This window comes from Siniperca chuatsi, linkage group LG13 (assembly GCF_020085105.1).
Source record: "Siniperca chuatsi isolate FFG_IHB_CAS linkage group LG13, ASM2008510v1, whole genome shotgun sequence".
In the NCBI taxonomy this organism is placed as follows: domain Eukaryota; kingdom Metazoa; phylum Chordata; class Actinopteri; order Centrarchiformes; family Sinipercidae; genus Siniperca; species Siniperca chuatsi.
The window spans coordinates 19,280,867-19,300,349 of NC_058054.1; the positions used below are offsets into that span (position 1 = coordinate 19,280,867).

Sequence of the window (19,483 nt, forward strand, 5' to 3'; positions counted from 1 at the left end):
AACATGAAAGGAACTGAATTCCTGTTAAAAGACTGTTATCCTAGCATAGACTAATGCGGTGGAAACATAAACATTAAGAGGTGTTTGTGTGTGTATGTACATGTGCCTTCTGTGAACTCATAAATGTTTTTTATTTTTTTACTCCACGTATTACCAGACAACAGGTATCTAAATCAATAAAAAGGTGACTGTCAGCGACATCTGGTTTAGAGAGTGATACTGTATACTTTAGGATATGCAGCAAGAAATCCTCACCAAGTAGCAGCAAGCATTCCCTCCTTTGCTTTGTCCATTTAGTCCATGAGGGAGACGTAATGTAACTTAGAACAGTTGTCCTTTGGGAGCTTTTACGTTTGTTGGTGCAGCAGGGGATTTCTTTGTATTACCTGCACACTCACAGCTGGAAGGGATGCAAATCCTTTTCACTCTCCTTCTGCGGTTATGAAAGCAAGTGTATTTCTTCTTAGAAAAGTTAGTGGGTGGTACACAACAGCCGCAAGTGACTCATCCAGCCAGTTGTCAGCGTGGTCGACTATCCTGCGCTATTGTGGCTTTTCAAATGCCTACAGCGCTGTCTTGGATGGCTGAACAGAATACAAATTAGCGAGGCAATTTCCCAATCTGTTATTTAGTGTTTTGTACACACTCACAAACTCCCACACGCACACTCATAAACTTCAGGGCAAAATTCAGACCAAGTCCAGATTTGCAAACTTGACCTTGGTTGTGATCAGATCTTAGGCTTGCAGACACAGTTCTTTCTCTGAATGTGTCTCGCATTTTAGATCAGTGAAGCCCTCTGCTACATATACAATTACAGCGCTGCAGCATCACAACCCTTCCTACTTCCTTAATCCCTCATTACCGCAGGTCTACGTGATTATGACTGTCACTCTGCTTAAAAATCCGTCCCCACATACGCAGCAGCCTGGTTGAGCACATTCATAAACATTATGTAACTGGGCAATCAAACATGATTTTCAGCATTGCGAATAATTTCTTTTTTCCTATTTGTCTAGTATTCGGTTTTGCCCTCATGCACGGCGCGCACTCACAGTTCATGCACACACAGCCGCAGTTGTTTGTATATGCAGGGATATTTTCAAACAGAGCCAGTGAAGGATATACAGTCGGTGGTAAACAAGGGGTTCGAAGGTGGAGTGTCGGTGTTCTATCTCTCCGGTTTGTTTACAGGAGCTCTCCCTGCTCTCTACAGGCCAAAGAGATAAATGATGGATGGAGACAATTTGAGGAAGAGAGTACTTCTCCTTTAATAGAAATACAGCCAGGGGTTCTTAATCAGAGGTATCAAAATATTGTCATGAAGCCAATAATTTAACATTGCACATCTCTGAGGCAGTGCCAGAAATTGAGTGCGCAAGTAATTAGCCAAAAAATAGCCAGTTGCTTCACATCACTGACAGATTTCCAAATAAACTCCTTCCTGCTAGAATATTGTTATGAAGCATTTCCTGTTGTTAATCTTTTTCATTAAACGCCCGGGTTTTTCAGTTTGTCATTTTAACCTAAAAAGTTTATTGTAACTCGATCACTAAGGACGCACTGTGGGACAGAAATAACGGCTATATGGCTTTTTTTTTTTCTTTTTTATTAAGCCCAAACATCTGTGCAGAAGCCTAAAGTAGCATGCATACATGCATTCATAAACATTTACATACTTGTAAACATGGATTTTGAACATGAACCAAGTGACTAACATAGGGCCCGGATGTCACTGATTACTGTAAGTGTTGTGTTTCAAAAATGAGTCACCTACCAAGCCTGCGATGATTAACACTCAGACCTGTGCTCTGGGTTCCTTTAGTGGTGTGTTCTGATGCAATGGATGTTGGGTAACTACGTATTTACAGTGGGTACGGAAAGTATTCAGACCCCTTTAAATTTTTGACTCTGTTTCATTGCAGCCATTTGCTAAAATCAAAAAAGTTCATTTTATTTCTCATTAATGTACACTCAGCAGCCCATCTTGACAGAAAAAAACAGAAATGTAGAAATTTTTCCAAATTTATTAAAAAAGAAAAACTGAAATATTACATGGTCATAAGTCTCTGGTCCAGAGATGCAGTAGGGAGATGGGAGAAAGTTCCAGAAAGTCAACTATCCCTGCAGCCCTCCATCAGTCTGGGCTTTATGGCAGAGTGGCCCGACGGAAGTCTCTCCTCAGTGGAAGACATGTGAAAGCCTGCATAGAGTTTGCCAAAAAACACATGAAGGACTCCCAGACTATGAGAAATAAGATCCTCTGGTCTGATGAGACCAAGATTGAACTTTTTGGCATTAATTCTAAGCGGTATGTGTGGAGAAAACCAGGCACTGCTCATCACCCGCCCAATACAATCCCAACAATGAAACATGGTGGTGGCAGCATCATGCTGTGGGGGTGTTTTTCAGCTGCAGGGACAGGACGACTGGTTGTAATTGAAGGAAAGATGAATGCGGCCAAGTACAGAGAGATCCTGGGAAAACCTCTTCCAGAGTGCTCAGGACCTCAGATTGGGCCGAAGGTTCACCTTCCAACAAGACAATGACCCTAAGCACACAGCTAAAATAACAAAGGAGTGGCTTCGGAACAACTCTGTGACCATTCTTGACTGGCCCAGCCAGAGCCCTGACCTAAACCCAATTGGGCATCTCTGGAGAGACCTGAAAATGGCTGTCCACCAACGTTAACCATCCAACCTGACGGAACTGGAAAGGATCTGCAAGGAAGAATGGCAGAGGATCCCCAAATCCAGGTGTGAAATACTTGTTGCATCATTCCCAAGAAGACTCATGGCTGTACTAGCTCAAAAGGGTGCTTCTACTCAATACTGAGCAAAGGGTCTGAATACTTATGACCATGTGATATTTCAGTTTTTCTTTTTTAATAAATGTGCATAAATTTCTACATTTCTGTTTTTTGTTTTTTCTGTCAAGATGGGGTGCTGAGTGTACATTAATGAGAAAATTTTATAATAAAAACTTTTTGGATTTTTAGCAAATGGCTGCAATGAAACAAAGAGTGAATACTTTCTGTACCCACTGTATGCAAGTTTAAGGAAAACTTTGACATGTCACAATAGGACTAATTAGTTTTCTAGTCAGATACCATTAGGGTCCTGCCAGTGGACCAAAAGCAGCAACCTGTTTTTACCCAGAGACCATGTTGCACATACAAGCCTTCAAGGTCACAATGCTGTCAAGTGCTGGTACTGTTTTCACGTTTGCCGTCATGGGAGTGTGCAGACAAGGGTTTTACACAGTGGATAACCTAAGAGAGGCCAGGAAAAGAGAAACCACCGTGACCTCAATGAGGGCAGAGGTCTTGGTATGTGTCAAGAAAAGCAAAGGCAAATTGGCGAATGCTTCAGATTCCTGGCTAACAAAAGGGAATAAAATAACCAAAGCTGTCCAGAATTTTAGCTCTCTGGATATTAGAAACAGTGATCCCCTGCTGTGCTCCTCAGCATTTACCACCTACTATGGAAAACCTCCCTCCTTTCAAACATTCTTTCTGAAATGGTTCCTCTTCAGTGGAGCACTTATGTGGTGAGACACTGCATCTTGTAAACTCAAAGGTCTAACATGTACACAGTGCTAATGACCTCCAGACAACCTTAATTGTGATTGTTAACAGTTCAGGGCTGCCGTTTTTGTTTCTAAATTGCTCTAAGTCTACCTTCCGGAATCCAGTCCACCTCGTTTGAGTCATCATCTCTATAAACATCAAACACAAGCACATTCTCAGACCTGTCATTTATAGGACGAAGAACCCAGATAGAGCCAAGCTACATGTTAGCTGCCAATCAAGGAAGGAAAGGACATCTGTGTCATTCTAGCCGTATTATGAGATCGTTCTGGAGAACACACAAGAATAGGTAGAAACTAGAAACGCAGACATATACTGTATCTGGTGACATGATCGTCTGGCTTTATTACCTGTGACCGACAGAAAGCTGAGCTTTGTGTTTGTTTACATCGAAGGGCTTTAAAGCCACCCTTAGTAACCCAGCAGATGTGAAACTCTTCCCTTTCCCCTCATATTACAGGTCTGTTCAGTGCTCCACATTTCTACACTCAGTCCCTCGGGAACTGTAAACTAAGCTATCTGCTTCATTTAATACAGAGAAACATTTTAGTTTAAAGGTGAGTTAAGTTTCATTGGACACACTGAAACCAAACCACAGTGAAAACCATAAATGCAGGGTTGGATAAGTCCAGGCTCTAAACCAAGCTGTTGCTTATTTGGGCATTTTACATTTGTGCAACCGAGGTGTATTTCAGTTTTAAGCAACTGAATAGGATGCTTGTCATCATGTTTAAGCCCAGTCTAATATAGGTCTTTCACCACCGCTAACCCATAGTTACTTTTCTGATATTTTTAGTAGTTTTGTACATGACCTTTATTGTGCCTAGATGGTTTTGAGATAGTTATTTTTGCATTTTCAGAATGGAAACATTTTCCATTTTAGCACTCATTTTAATCATTGTTCTTAACCCTCTGTATCTCTCAGTCCACATCACTTTTTCCATCTGTTTGATCCCGCACTTATCTTGGCTTACAGTAGGTCTTCTTACCCTCTGACATTGTCTGGCTCTAATCATGCGCTTTAAGCTCCTGCGGTGATGGTTTGTATAGCTGTGATTTTCATACAGCTATGAAATTACAAGACAAATACACTTAGCCTTTGTAAAGCTTCTCATGCAATTAACACTGACATATAGAAACTGAGTGCTTTTATGGTATTAGTCTACTCTCAGTGATACATTAACAGTACCTCCTTTTGCTCCTTTGTTTATCAATAACATTTGGGAAGTAAAGGGATGGAATTTAAATGGGACATGCTTTTCAACATGATCATATACAGTAATGTTATGTATAGATACATTTTTCAGTGTTGCCTCTTTCAGACTCAACAGTATTAAAGATCTCTTCACACATTCACACTTTTGTACATGTAAAACTTGTTACTTTGTGTGTGAAACCATGTTTACTTCAGTTAGTTCTCAGCAAATACTGCTAATTGTAGCAGATGACCACTGGCCACTCAGATGTGAAGTATCTTTAATGCAGATTATACAGATTTGACTTTTATTGGCTGGAACATTCTAAAAAGTGTGATTTCCCAGCTTGTTGCAAATAAGGGATCAGCACCTACAGCTAGAATCATGATGATGCCAATAAACTGTATAAAGTATAAGAATATGTTGTCATAAGGTTGGATAATGTCGTCCTCTCTAATCTTATCTCCTTGCATTGCAAACAATTAACTCTCCTCTTTGAGGTTGTTTTAACAGGTGCTTTATTGGAGCACACACCCCTGTGCGCACACTTAAATCTAACAATGCAGACCAATTTAACCATAAAGCTGTCGGAGGAGAAGGGAAACAGCCATTTCCTCTCTGACCACAGCCCAGCGACAGCCCAAACACCAAAGCGACACACTCAAAAGGTGAACAGACGTGTGTGTGTCAGGGCTTGGTTGAGTACGTGGTGAAGGACCACTGTGCTGCTTCCTGTTCTGTCTATGGTCAAATGCCACTGGCTCAGCTGTGTTTCTCTTGACAAACTAATACACACTCACATAGAGGTTTGAGTACTTCTTCTTCTGCAGTGCAGTTATTTAACAGTCTTTTAGCTAATTTTCATAAACACTGCTCATAATTTACAAGTTTGTTGTAACTTTTATTTAACCAGATAAAGCTTGGTGAATTCTTATTGAAACTCACCTTGTATCACCATTGCGCATTTTAGTATTCGTACCCAGTAGCAGCCCACAAAGTCTTATTGCTGTCACTTTACAGCTCCTCTGGAGTAGTTGGAGAGCTAAATGGGTGGAGTATTATCATTAACTTTCCCCTGTCCTATCCATCCTAACTGGTGGAGGTTTGAGTTGGTGACCTTTTTAATATAAGCAACTTCCCACATTCCTAAACTCATAACAGCACCCGCAACCCCCTCCCTCCTGACAGTCCTGAATCTTTACATACTAATTGCTCTTACATTTCTCAAAGCCACCTGTATTTTGCCAGTTGTCTGAATATCTTCAAAGAGATCCCCACCCTGTGACATTTGTGTCTATGTACATGTCGGGTCATTGCTGTGTAAAGCGAGGGGTGTGCGTTGTGTGTCATTAGCTCCTCTCCTTCCAAGAATAAAGGAAAAAAATGCATTTCTCTCTTTATTCAGCGTACACAGACATGCACACATCCAAACAGCGCTGCTAAATAGATTCCTGGCAAACACAAGCTGTGTTGACAGGAGAGATGAGCTGCTGTTCCTGTTGCAGCTTGCCGAAGGCACAGAGCCGGGCCCACGTTCAAAAAGAGCCGCCACTGTTGAAGCCACAAAGCCAGCAGACTTGTTGCTACTGACTCTGCCAACATACACAAACACACACGCACACACACATGCACACAGTCATGCATTGCTGTATCAAAGGCGCTTGACTATTTGAACAGGTGATTCCCAATTACATCTGCTGACCCTATTGGCTTCATGCCTCTTAGGAAGTCACACTGTCAGGCAAGTCAATCACGCACTGCTAGTTCGTTACGCATTCATTTAGTTCATCATTTGAAGTAATGCTGTAAAGGGGACTGATTTTTTTGGAGGTGTCATCTTGTCAATTAGATTTTGTTAATAAGTCAAAATTGGACTATCGTTTTCAAGGGTACTTTTTTGTGAGTTTGTTTCAGTTTCCTAATATTCAGTGGCTGTTCTGTTGATATTAACAAGTGCATTTCATTAGACTTGCATAATATTATTCAGGTGGCTATGCCTGCCTGTCTGGCAGGTTACCTTAGCGACTGATGATGATGATTATTATTGCATTGTGTAAATAGGCCTGAGATCTTGCAGAACACCCTCAGGTCAAGGTGTCATTTGAACCATTTCCTTTCATCCTTTCAATGCCATATTTAACTTTGGATGTTGGATAGGGATGCTGTTTTGAGGTTTGTGATTTCCCAGCTGTACAATAACAGCAGATACTAAAGACATAAGCACCATATTTCCACAATTAAAAATCATGCACTTGGCCACTGCACTAATATTTAAGCATAAAGCAAACTTCTTCATCAAGCCTGACCAAACACCGTGACTGAATGAATAACTTGTCTGTCAGCAATGTCAAAGTTGTGATCAAGATGCAGTAAGTTCTGATAGGAAAGTCGGGGAGAATCCTTATGACGACACCTTAGGGGGGAAAAAGGGGGAAAAATGGTCAACCCAGCAATAAAAAGGAAAACCCTGCTCCTGAGTCAGTACATGTACACACGGTATACAGAAAAGACTTGATAATTGACTAATGACGTAGTAATTTTAGTAACTAAAATAGAGTAAGAATGAAAGTGTGTATTTGTTGTTACTTTGAGACAGAAAAATGTGTGTTAAGATGCATTTGTTCCCTAAAATGGAGACAAATAAATGTAATAATATTTTGCTGAAATAATAAGAATTTTCATATTAATCAGAGTCCCCAACCCTTTTCTCCACAACTAATGAAAGTTTTAAGAGGGGGACTGTAAAGCAGTCCAGGGCAGCTGCACCCCTCACCCACTGCCTGATTCTTCTCTTAACCAGGCGCAGTAATTACTTATGTCCTGCAAGCCCCTCACCCTGACTTCATGCATTAAAGGCCCAAACGCCATTTACCTAATCAGTGCTAGTAGGGGTCTGGCTTCTGGTTGGCTTCTGTGTTTTATGTCAGCGTTAGAGGATAATCTCACTTTGATGTTGGATTGGTAAATTGCAGGTGGCTGTCCACCCCACGGTGTCATCATGTGAATGTCAGTTTTCGGTTTTATGCATATGACCTTGCAGAGAACAAACCTTCCAGTATTCCTGTTGAAAACTACTAATGCAGAGTGTTTTCCCCCCTTCTTTTTGTTTGTGTTCCTGTCTATTTCCTTGCCAATACCTTAGAGGGGCACAGAGGGATTTTGGAAGTCGGTGGCTCACTATGTTCCTCGGGAGCCGACAGAGATAAGAATCCTCAATCCCTACTTCATCCAGGAGGCTGCCTTCCAGTTCATAGGCCTGCCCTTCAACAATGGCCTAATGGGCAAAGGGGTAAGACACATGCAGGCACACACGTCACAACGTCATGATTTTCTTTTGCCAACTGTTTGTAAAGTTGCTTAGAATCTGCACATTTTCATGGAAATGGAGGACTCAGGGACGTACACAGAAAAGAGGAAAAAGCAAAAGTTATCTCCCTTCATAAGTGATTGAGAGGTGACAATGTAACAAAATCGTGAAAAAGGCAAACACCAGCATTTGGACTGTGTTTTTGAAGGTAAACAAATGAACTCAGAAATCCAGACGCTAGATGAGTCGGTGCAGACATTGTAACGCAGGAAAAACTGAAATAATCATTATCAGCACCACTATACTGAAGCTAAGGTCAGATGACGACAGCACTGTGCCCTGCTTTGCACAATTGTGTTTTTAATAATTTATGTAAGAAAAAATACAAATGTTACATAATCTGCTGTTTCTGGAGTCATTTAAGGCATTCTGCCTTACTTTCATAAGTTATGTTTGTCACTCATGTAATAGTAGCTCTGATTAGGAAACAGTTGTACGAAAGCTTTGGTATTGAAATGTACTTTTTGTCAAGTTTCACCGACTTTCCAAAGACGTACATGATCTGCTCTTCAGTTGTATTTTACTTTAGTATTTTTGTACTTTAATCTTTCTTTTGAAGGCTTTCTTGGAGGTTCTTTACCTCCGAATGGCAGCGTACCTCCACCATTTTCAAAATACAAAGAGGGAGAAATTGTCATTGTCAACATTGCCAAAATGTTGAACCTGCTGCAACCCTGGTCCAGTCTGAATTCTACAGCACTAACACTACAGTTTTAGAAGTTGTATGCACTCTGCTCACGAATCATGTTTGTTTGGCTGTATCAGGTCTTGACCAGAGACGAGAAATAGTGAACAAATTTTAGTTGGTGACCACCTGCTAGAATATAGAGCAGAAAAATATGAAGTAATGATCATGGAGCATTTGAAATCAAATACTGGTGTGTATGTGTACATGGTTGCATATAAACAAGACTGTTTGTTTGTACTCATGTATCATTGAGTTGTGTGTTTTGTTGGTGAGTAGAAGGGAATATTGTTAGAGAATTGGAGCAGACATGAGGAGTGTATCACCCTAACTCTACCCTCTGGGGCCACCAGAACACCCCTGCATGAACTCCACTCTGCAACATGTGTTCAACATGTGGGCATCTGGCCTGTGTGTGTGTGTGTGTGTGTTGGTCATTTGTGTGTGCACATTTGTGTTTGGGTGTTTGCAGTGTTGTCTCATACAATACAGGCTGCAGAGTTGTATGATTTGGCACAATGTTTCCCTAGAACACTTTCCTGTCTTTCTACTGACTATCGTAGTTTATATTTATGTATGTGGAAATTAATGAGGAGGTCTATTTGTTATACAAGTGTTTATGTTGAGTGTGTATATGAGTGATGTGTGTGTGTGTGTGTGTGTGTGTGTGTGTGTGTGTGTGTGTGTGTGTGTGTGTGTGTGTGTGTGTGTCTAAATTAATCTGTATTAGAACACGCAGTAGGGGGTTGGCCAGCTGCTGGTTCAGATCCACCTACCCTGAGGGCTGCAAATCAGGGTAATGATTTAAATGGGGCCTCCCTCCACTCTTTCTTCTGCACCCATTTTTTTTTCCATCACACACACTCTTTTTTCCCCCTCTCTCTTGTTCTCCATCCACACACACAATCCCGCACACACACACGCAGCCCCTGTACCCCCCAGATCTCTGGCAGCCCAAGGCAGTTAGGAAGCACATTTCAACCCTGTAGATCACTGTGTTGTAGCAGGGGTCGCGTCTTAAAGGTAATAGTTAATCACCAAGTGCTCAAAGTCAGTTAGCAGCAGTGGAGCAGAACAAAGACAGAGGTACAAAGGAGGGAGATACATGAGAGGGAGTGGACATCTGTCTCTGAACTAGTGTCAGAAACTATGATCAGTTTCAAAATTGGCTGAAAACGATAATACTGCACATGTTTTTGTCCACATTAATCCCTGTGTTAGTCTAAATAAATAAAAAGTGTGTGCTGTAATGTTCTGACATCTGTTTTTTACTACAGAACATTCCAACTTTGGGAACAGTTGCTATAACGATGGCACTGCATAACTGTGATGAGGTGGCGGTGGCTGGTTTTGGCTATGACATGAACATGCCCCACGCACCTCTGCACTACTACGAGACTGTCAAGATGTCCGCCATTAAAGAGGTGAGTTTTTGAACATCTGAGCACAGCACTTAATTTCCCTACAGACATCATTGGTGGGTTTTGTTGAGAGCCCATCAAAAAGTAAATCATCAAACATTGTTGTGTTCTTCAAAGTTGGCACATTTGTAAAGGCGCTCTTTAATGAAATCTGGTGTGACATTCTCTCCATGCTAATGAGAACAATATTTTCTGGCTTCTCCCTACCCGCTCTGGCTACTGAAGAATACCTGAAGAAACAAATAACTGTAATCTTTGATGAAGAGGGACCACCACGCATGTGGAGGAGGGTGAGGGGGGAGGTAAACTGGCCTACAGCCAAAATACTTTCACTACAAAGCATTCACTATGTAGTCTGATGGTAATATTAGTCTACGAATTGTGCGTGAACTGAACTGCTCTCAGCTTTTGTATTTGCATCCAAAGCTGTGACAGTTGTGAGCTTGATGAACATTGTGGCAAAATGTGTGGAGTTGCTCTAATTGGATGTCGTTCAGGACTCATGCTGATCAGCTCCTTGTCCTCTGACAGATGAGGTTATTCAGATATGAAGGTTTAATGGCGGGCTTCTTGGTTCTGTTAAAACTGTCTATAGCGGGTTGTAGTGAAATGCATTTTCTATGTATGATAATTATACCATCAGTCAAAATATGCTTGTTTGGCTCGGCTTCCCTGTAGAGTATTTTATATAGTTTTGTATTGCATTTAACTTAAAGAAAATTTAAACATACTGTAATTACAGAACCTTGTATATAGTGTCATTTTTGTACCATGGCCATGTAATAGTATCATATCAGAAGCCTTTTTGACAATGATTACATTTGACTGAGACATCTATTATTGTAAACGTGCAAGCAGAAACCTAAGTGACTGGTTAATACATTTTATTCTTTACTGAGACCAGAATAGAAACGATAAAATAAAGGAGAAAAAAAGAAACTAAAATGTTAACTAAAAGATTTAACTAAATTAAAATAAGATTATGGCTAAAATTACTTTCATTTTTATCTGTTAAGGCAAATATACCGAGAAAATGCCAAAAACCAGAAAATGTTTATAAGAAAATACATAGTTTGAACTTCTCTTGTATCCTCTTACCTTAGGAGTAGTGAGGACATAAACTAGACTAAAACTAAAAAAAAAGTAACACTGAAACAACATAAAAACGTAATACAGAAAATAAAAACAAAACCTGAAGAATGAAAACATCAAAAGGTTAAATCTGTAATTTCCCCAGAGTGAAGTGGCACTGGTCTTTCATCATTCACTGTATCAACATGCTAACTGTTAGTGCGTCGTTTGAACAATCGTGTTCTAAACGTCCTCATGACGGATCTCTCTCCTCTCCATCAGTCAAGTCTTCCTCTCAGTGTTTACAATGAAACCCAGTGGAATCAAAGATGTCACCCATGTGCTGACGTGTGTAAACCATGAGCTCAGTATGATAATAACCTTTGTCTAAACTCCCAGTGAACCTTTGGCATTTATTATCATCATCTTCATCAACATTGTCATCATCAGCCACACATGGTTAATTAATGGGAATACTTTTGGCTTTTTTGTTTGGAACACTTAACCACCGCCGCTCCCTGGGGGTTGTTAGATTTTCTGGAACCGCACGGACGCTGAGCCATGAAATTATCCACGTATTATTCCACTGCTTTGGAGAAAGAGCATGTTTCCCATCTGGATGGATGCTTTAAAGCTCTACGGAAATCGTGATACACAAAAATTGATAATAAAATGTCACATACATCACTTTAGGCAGTGTGGTGCTACTGAGGTCACCTGCTGTGCTGTGAGATGCTCCATTTTTATCCTATCCTATCCTGCTTTCACCAAAAAAAGCTCTGAAAAATCTACTCTATGGTACCTGCTCAGCACCATTCAGCAGACACACAGTTGGCGACTAGCGGGTGTACACATTGGAGCATTCCACAGCTAAAGTGCCAGATATTTCCCTCAGGAGGTGGAGGAGAGGAAAACAGAGCTAAAAGGAAGGAGGCCAGAAACATGACTCCAAATTAATGTTAATGTTGCTCCGTGTGTGCTCAATCTGTAAATAAGCAGCAATTAGTCATACCAACTTAATAGGTGATATGTCAGTGTTGCATTTACAGCTACACAGACTCTTGAGCTCCATCTCAAATTAAATATCAAGTTTTTTTCTGCTACAGCATACAGATCTGCTTTGTAGGAAACATCTGAAAAAGGGAGAAATTCATTTTGTGGATTTTCAGAGCCCTACGTCTGTGCATATACCAGGCAGAATGCTTTTTTCTTTGTCGTTTCATTTTAAACATATTTGCAACAAGCGTTATGTCATTGGTCAATGGTGACTCTTTGACTCTTTTTGTGTTATGTCACAGCTGCTGTCTACAGTCAATGAACTGCAAACCACATTAGCTTTCCAGCTGATGCCTCCTCCTCTTTCAAACAAGCTTAGCTTGCTAGCAACCAAACAAACATCCACCAGGGGAAAACTGCACTCCTAATGTTGGTTTGCAGGCTAGCTAGCTAATTACTTCAACATCACTGCTAGCAAAAACACTTTCTGTCCTTGACTTGTATGCTATATTTACCAGCACTCAGTTGTTGTGTCTCTGTGCCCTGCCAGCTCAGCTGTCAAACAAACACAAACACCAGCCTGCCATCCCAGAGGCTTGCAGGCTAAACTCTGATGTATGTTAGATTTAAAACATTACAGCACTCTTTCTCATGGTATTCCAATAAAACTGTAGCTTATTGTTCTTTGTGGTCCTGCTGTGACCCATCATGTAGTGGTAGGAGGCCCAACCCAGACAGTCCTGGAGTCCGTAGGAGAGTCTTGAACCAGCAGGATAGACCAGAGGCAGCTGCAGGGCCTAACCTCCTGTAGCTCTTCACTTTTTTTCTTCTCCCTCCTATTCCCTCCTGTATGTTTCTTCCTCCACCCTCTGCCTCCTTCATCTGCTCTCTGGCTGTTCCTTAGTCTCTGCATCCCAAAGCACCACACAGGAACCACTGGCTCTAGTTACATGTCGGCCCACTGGACTGAATCCTCATAGCACAGCAGGGAGGAAAACTGACCCAGTGTGGCTTTACACATATAAGCACACCCACACGCACCTACAGGTTTCGGTGCATATAGCAATGCTAATGTAGAAATATTCTGACAATGATCATGGCTTATTTTTCCGATCACTTAATTAGTTTTTTCTTCTGATTCCCCCACAGTCATGGACACACAACATATCCAAGGAGAAGGAGTTCCTCCGTAAACTTGTGAAGGCCAACGTCATTACAGACCTGACCAACGGTATCTGAGTTTACACCCACCCACAGTCTCCTTCTGCCTTTCCCAAAGGACTACAAAACAGGAAGCGGGGAAACAGATCGACTCTGGGAGAAAGAACTCTTAGAATCCGGGTGGCCTGCACACTGTCTGGGTTTTCATATCAAAGGAGATTATTTTAAAGAAAAAAGATACAGGAGGGTTTCTGTGGAGCGATGCACACATGTGCCTTCTGAACCAAAGACTCCTGCTGATTGAAGCAGGGGGTGGGGTGGGGGTGGGGACATGGGGAGGACTGGATCTGCCTGGTTCCTGTCTTTATCAAGAGACAGTCGCAGGAAAGCTCTTTGGCCCCACGCTTCAGCGACCACTTCAACCCCAACCCACCCACCCCCGAGTATCACATGAATGAATAGTAAGAGCAGAGGTGACATGTTGACATACAGATGTCAGGATTTAGCTGGACATGCTGGCTAACTTGATGAAGGTACAGAAGAGAGAGGAATGAAAAGAGGATTGTCACAGAGCACATGGGGGACAGGTTGAGTATTAGCAGTGCCAAACGTACCTCGTTCAGGGGAGACGTCGTCCTCTCCTTTTGCTGCCTGAATGTATTCACTTTACTCAGTGTAAATATCAAAGATTTTTACTGTGCTTTCTAACAAGCTGCAGTAGCCCCCACCCCACCCCCACACCTGCCATTTGTCCATTCATCCATGTCTGTCCAGGGTCCAAAATTAACACTTGTCAAGCCAGATGACAGTAGATACATAAGAGAGTCACCTGCCACACGGCTGGTACCACTTTTAGACACTTACATTCAAGTGTTGTTGTAATATACAGACTTGAGTTTTTACAATTTCCTCTATAGAGTCTTTGAAGGGGAATTATATTAGCGACTATAAACCAGTTTCTACACAAAGTGGTTGTGTGTATGTTTCTGATGTCTGGATGGTCAGTTATCCCCAGTGTGGCTGAGAGGTCACCAAAAAGATAAAAAATTTGATTATACAGATAAATTATTTAAAAGTGTTGGTAAGTTTTCAATGAAAACTCTAAATCTATTTCTTTTTAATAATGATTTAGCTATGTAAGATTCTCTACACTAAATAGCACTGAGTGCATGTATTCTCGTCAGTCTAAATTATTTTTATCATAGGACTTTAACTTTTGTTTTGTTTGTCACCTCTGCTCAGTTGAACCCAAAAGTTAAACTCAGACACTGCACCTCTCTCTTCCACCTCTTTGTCTCTTTGTAAATCCTTCTTCCTCTCTGTTCATTCATATCACGTTACTGTCTTCATCACTTCATCAGCCATAAGCCTCCAGGCTGCAGCGTAGACATACAGTAACGTGTCCTTCCTCGGTGAAGAAAAGATTCTGTGCGTCCGATCCCCTTTTCCAACCTCCCGTTCCTGCAGATGTTCTGTAATTAGATTTTCAGTAAATGGTGAAATCTCAAATTGTAGAATATGAATTTTTTTATTTTATTTTTTTGTTTGTTTGTTTGTTTTTTGTTTTTAGGTTACTTTTGTTTATTTATTTTGTCAGGACGTCCCAAAAGAGAATCTACGAGGTGATAATTGCCATGCTCAGTGTCAAATTATTACATTACATACAGTACACATAAATACATAAAATGACGTGCTGATTATGCATTTGCACGTTGCAGATGAAGGTTCTGCCACATGGTTTTTCAGTATTTCAGCACTGCATAGAAAGTATTCAGTATTACACAATCAAACCTTTTGCTTCTCCCTCAAAAAAACAATGCGTCAAAATGTCACATCTGTGTTATTTTTTTTTCATTTTATCAAATGAATGCTTTATAATAGTGATGGTGCATATTTAAATACTGCTTTACCAAAACAGGCTTTTGTTGTATGACAGTTCTTTCTTACTTTGTCAAATGACAAATCACTGGGGTTTACTCATTTTTTATGTTTCTACTTCTTCTTTGGAAGTGCATATTTACTGTACATTGTGTACACACACACACACACACACACACACACACACACACACACACACACACACACACACACACACACACACAGGTTCACTTCCATTACTCTCAATCAGTAAGCTGCTCTTGTTGCATCTGTTACATTGCTCCATCACATGTTCCTTTTCTTGATTAGTTTTCACAAACACTGCTGGGATCGGAGAGCAGCATGTCCTACCCAGTCCCCTCAGAGCGGTTCCACTGGGTGGAGCACTTTTTGGAAAATGTGGCTCTATTTGGGACGTTTTCTGAGAGCAAAGGTACAGGGAACAGCTGACCATTGCACTATCATTAGGCACTCTCAGTGCCTTACACCTCATCACCTGGAAACTGTTGCGCTGGAAAGTAACAGCAGTCGATCCAGTATGTAAGATCAGCTCCAGGTCAGGACAGGTCACTCCTCATTTCTGTGATTTGGGACCAGTCCATTTCATATCTGTGTGGTACATACATTTATACACAATCTAGGAAGTATTGAAGCCCCATACTGGTGGTTTTAGCCTATAAACTACATATTCACAAGTGTATTTAATGTTGGCTGCTAAACGGCAACTGTTGTGATGTAAGAAATTACCAAATTCACTTTTTGCTTCGTCCATGGCAGCTTATTCTTTGTCTTCAACATTGCTCATTAATACTATGGTTTTTGGCAGCTTACTATTGAAGGGGCACTCAGCCAAGTGCACACATGTTCAGTTTACTCGTCACGAGAAGCACTACTCAGCCTGTGAAACCAGTTGTATAATGTCTTCTGTGCCTCTGGAGGGAGCTTTCGTAAAAAAAATTTAGGATCCGGTGTTTTTGGAGCTTGACCCAATACTAGAGACTAAAAGTCAGGATATATTGCTCTCTGCCGCTACAGTTTTGATCATTCTTTTTAAATCTGTCTCTTGTAAGACCCCCAGCTTTATATAAGTGCAATGCTAAATCACTGGAATACCTCTTTAATGCTTGAATGTTAAAACATGGTGAGGAGAACTTGAAAGTGGTCCCCGCTGACCACCACAGGGCCCGTCATAGATTGTAACAAACATGTTAGATTTAGCTGAAGGAAGATTGTCGTAGCGTACTGAAATAATTTGAAACCAGCGGCTGCTTGGAAGGCAGAAAATCAATCAAAAATGTATGCTCTGGAAAAATGGTCATTAATAATGTAAAATATGTGCAAATTGTAGTCAGTGGACAACAAAATAGAACACGCCAAACCCACCAGTATGGTCTTTAAAGCTTTGAGACTAAGCAGATTCTTAGTTGGAGTGAACCCTTTTTCTTTTCTTTTTTTTTCACCTAGGTTTATGAATTTTTACAAATGCTGGAGGTGTTCAAATGGATTGGACCCAAATCACTTCTTCTAATATCTTGTTCATATTAAAGTAGAATGTATTTGCTTTGTCATCATATTTATAAACCCCTTTTCCCCCGTTTAAATTTCACCATCATCAGTAGGAAGCTAAAGTGATCAAAAGTGTTACTGTTTTTTTTATATACACTTCTAAATGGCTTTCTGCAACTCAATAAATAAGTTTGTAATGGATATTTGCCTGTGCATGTTGTTTGCATCTTTTGACTGCTTCTGTGGAGCAACTGGAAATATTTTTTCCCAAACAGCTTAAGTGGGTTTTTTTAATGTCTTTTTGTATATACATATTTCTGTACACTGTGAATTTTCAGTATATATAGTAAATATTTTTTATGTATTTAGTCTACTTTCTGTTTTATCTCAACAGACATACAGTACTTTTCATCCTTGCTTTTGTCAAAATGTGACAGCAGGTGGCCTGAATGTCTTTGCAGATGGCTTTTCGAAGCACAGTGTGGCCTTCAGTGCCATACCAGTCTAGTATGCTTACAGTTGAGGGGGCTGCTGTTATGCAGCGTACATCAGGTATTATACTGTCTGTGTGTCACTTAGTCTCTTTCAGAGGTTACAAACTGCAGGAAGCTCACAGTAAAGATGAAGGAGGGATGGAACGGAGGAGCGTGGAGAAGGGGATTTCCTCTGCTGCTCTGTACTCTGTATCTCCTACCTGCAGAGCCAGAGGAAATCATTTTTCAATCCTCCATCCACCGGACTTCCTCCCTAATGTACTCTCCTCTTGTGTGTTTATGTCTGTCCCACTCTGTGTCCCTCTCCGACTCTCACTTTTCTCCCAGACTCCCCTCATCCACTCCTCTAATCTCCTTCCCCCATTCTTTCTGTTTTGCTGCCTGTTCCCGTCTCTGTGCTGTGTATTTCTTTCTCTTTCTTTCACCTGCTCAACTCTGAGGCAGATCTTGTTTCATTGCTGTAGCCATGAGGGACCCATTTGAGACCTGTTGCACACGCACACACAAACACACAATAAACACACAGACTATTCAGCTGCAGCCGGGAAACTCTCACTCACTTTCACACACCGCAACATCACCATAAACCAACGGAGCGTTGCTGAGAACGAGCGAGAGCAGGCCGTCCAGCTGTGGCTGCTGTAAGTCAGTATTGGTGTGAGGTGAAAGAGGACAAGACGCTGAGGGCCCTTAAAGCGCCGCTGGTCCGTCCCATCCTGCTGTTAATGGGGTGCAAGAAACTTTCGGCCCCCACAAGTCACGCCTCACCGGTCACCAAAACCACCTCGCTCTGGCTACTCTGACTCGACAGATTTCCTGACCTCCGCAGGGTGGGATCGAATGCTCCCTCCCCGCAGCAGGAGGATATTTGCCACCTGGGATCTCCCCGAGGCAGCTGGCTGACCGGCTAGCTGGAGGCGGTCATTCCTGTTCCTCCGGCAGACAGGGGTATGAGCACGCCTGCACCTCTTCAGCTGACGGGCCTTTTATTCTAGGCGACAGGTTCTCCGCCCCACCTCCTCTCAGTAGGATTGGAACGGAGGGGCCACGACCCCCGGGCCTGAAATTTAAACTCCTCATAAAAAGAGCTGGAATGGGGAGAGAAAACACCCATTCAGCCACCCATTTTCTTTCCTCTGTTTACTTAATGTTGGGTCAGCTGAGATGAGGGACAACAACATTCCCTTCTTTACACTATGACCCACATTCTGTCAGTTTACCTTTTGTCTCTGGATGAGACACCTACAGGGCTGTCATGTACCCGTATCACTGAAGGGAACTGAGTGTTTCTTCTTGTCTTGTCAGCCTCTTCTTGACTTGTAGTGTGCCATGATAATTTGCAGTGAATATCAAAAAGTATAGTTTCATAATGGCACAAAACATTTGAGAGAAGACCTTGTTTTCATTGTTTCTGATTGTTTGCCTTTCTTGCTGCGATGGAAACAGAACACGCAAACAAGTGCTCAGAGGCAAGAAGCAAGTCAAAAACATCTGTAGGTAAGAACATCTGTAAGTCAGAAAACACTTCACTCACTCAGCTGCCTGTCCTTTTAGGATGAAGTACGAGGAGGAGAACGTACAAATCCATTTTTATACAGTTTAGGCATAGCACATTTCGCAACACCTTGTTCATAAAAGACAGCAAAATAATGAAAATAAAATAAATATAGCTGCAGTCCTGAATGGCCCTGACAATATTGTGTTCATTCATTCTCACACAATCTTTATCTGTAGCCAGCTGACAATTTGAATACCTGCAATACATATTATATTAATTATAGATAGATCTGTCAGTTATTCTTTTAATTAATCGGAACAGTCAGTCATTAAGCCTAAAAATGTCAGAAAATATTAAAAATGCCCACCAAAAATCTAGACTAAAATATGAGATGGGTTGTAATGAAATCTTGTACAGACATTCATGTTCCCCAGATGATGAATCCTGATGACTTTGATGATCCCCTGGTTTTTACTGTACCGCGATGTTCACATTTGTCGTTTGGAGTGAAATGTCTTGACAACTCTTGGATGAATTTCCATGACATTTGATTGAAAACATTCACGTTCCCCTCTGGATGAAGTGTAATAACTTAGGTGACACCTTAAATTTTCATCTAGC

At 41.3% G+C, this 19,483-nt stretch overlaps 1 protein-coding gene across 17 annotated transcripts in view; it reads left to right on the forward strand.

Moving 5' to 3' along the window:
• st3gal3b (ST3 beta-galactoside alpha-2,3-sialyltransferase 3b) overlaps window positions 1–17,071 on the forward strand; it is a 50,227-nt gene extending 33,156 nt beyond the window's left edge. For 15 of the 17 annotated variants that reach the window (XM_044220287.1, XM_044220288.1, XM_044220291.1 and 12 more), the window contains 3 exons: window positions 7,928–8,074; window positions 10,115–10,261; window positions 13,475–17,071. In XM_044220287.1, the coding sequence (XP_044076222.1) occupies window positions 7,928–8,074; window positions 10,115–10,261; window positions 13,475–13,564 (384 nt within the window). In that variant the 3' untranslated portion in view covers window positions 13,565–17,071. Of the gene's footprint in view, window positions 1–7,927; window positions 8,075–9,567; window positions 9,634–10,114; window positions 10,262–10,483; window positions 10,561–13,474 lie in introns of those variants that run through there. The other 2 variants (XR_006380502.1, XR_006380503.1) reach the window with 2 other exon arrangements.
• Window positions 17,072–19,483: the final 2,412 nt, after the last annotated feature.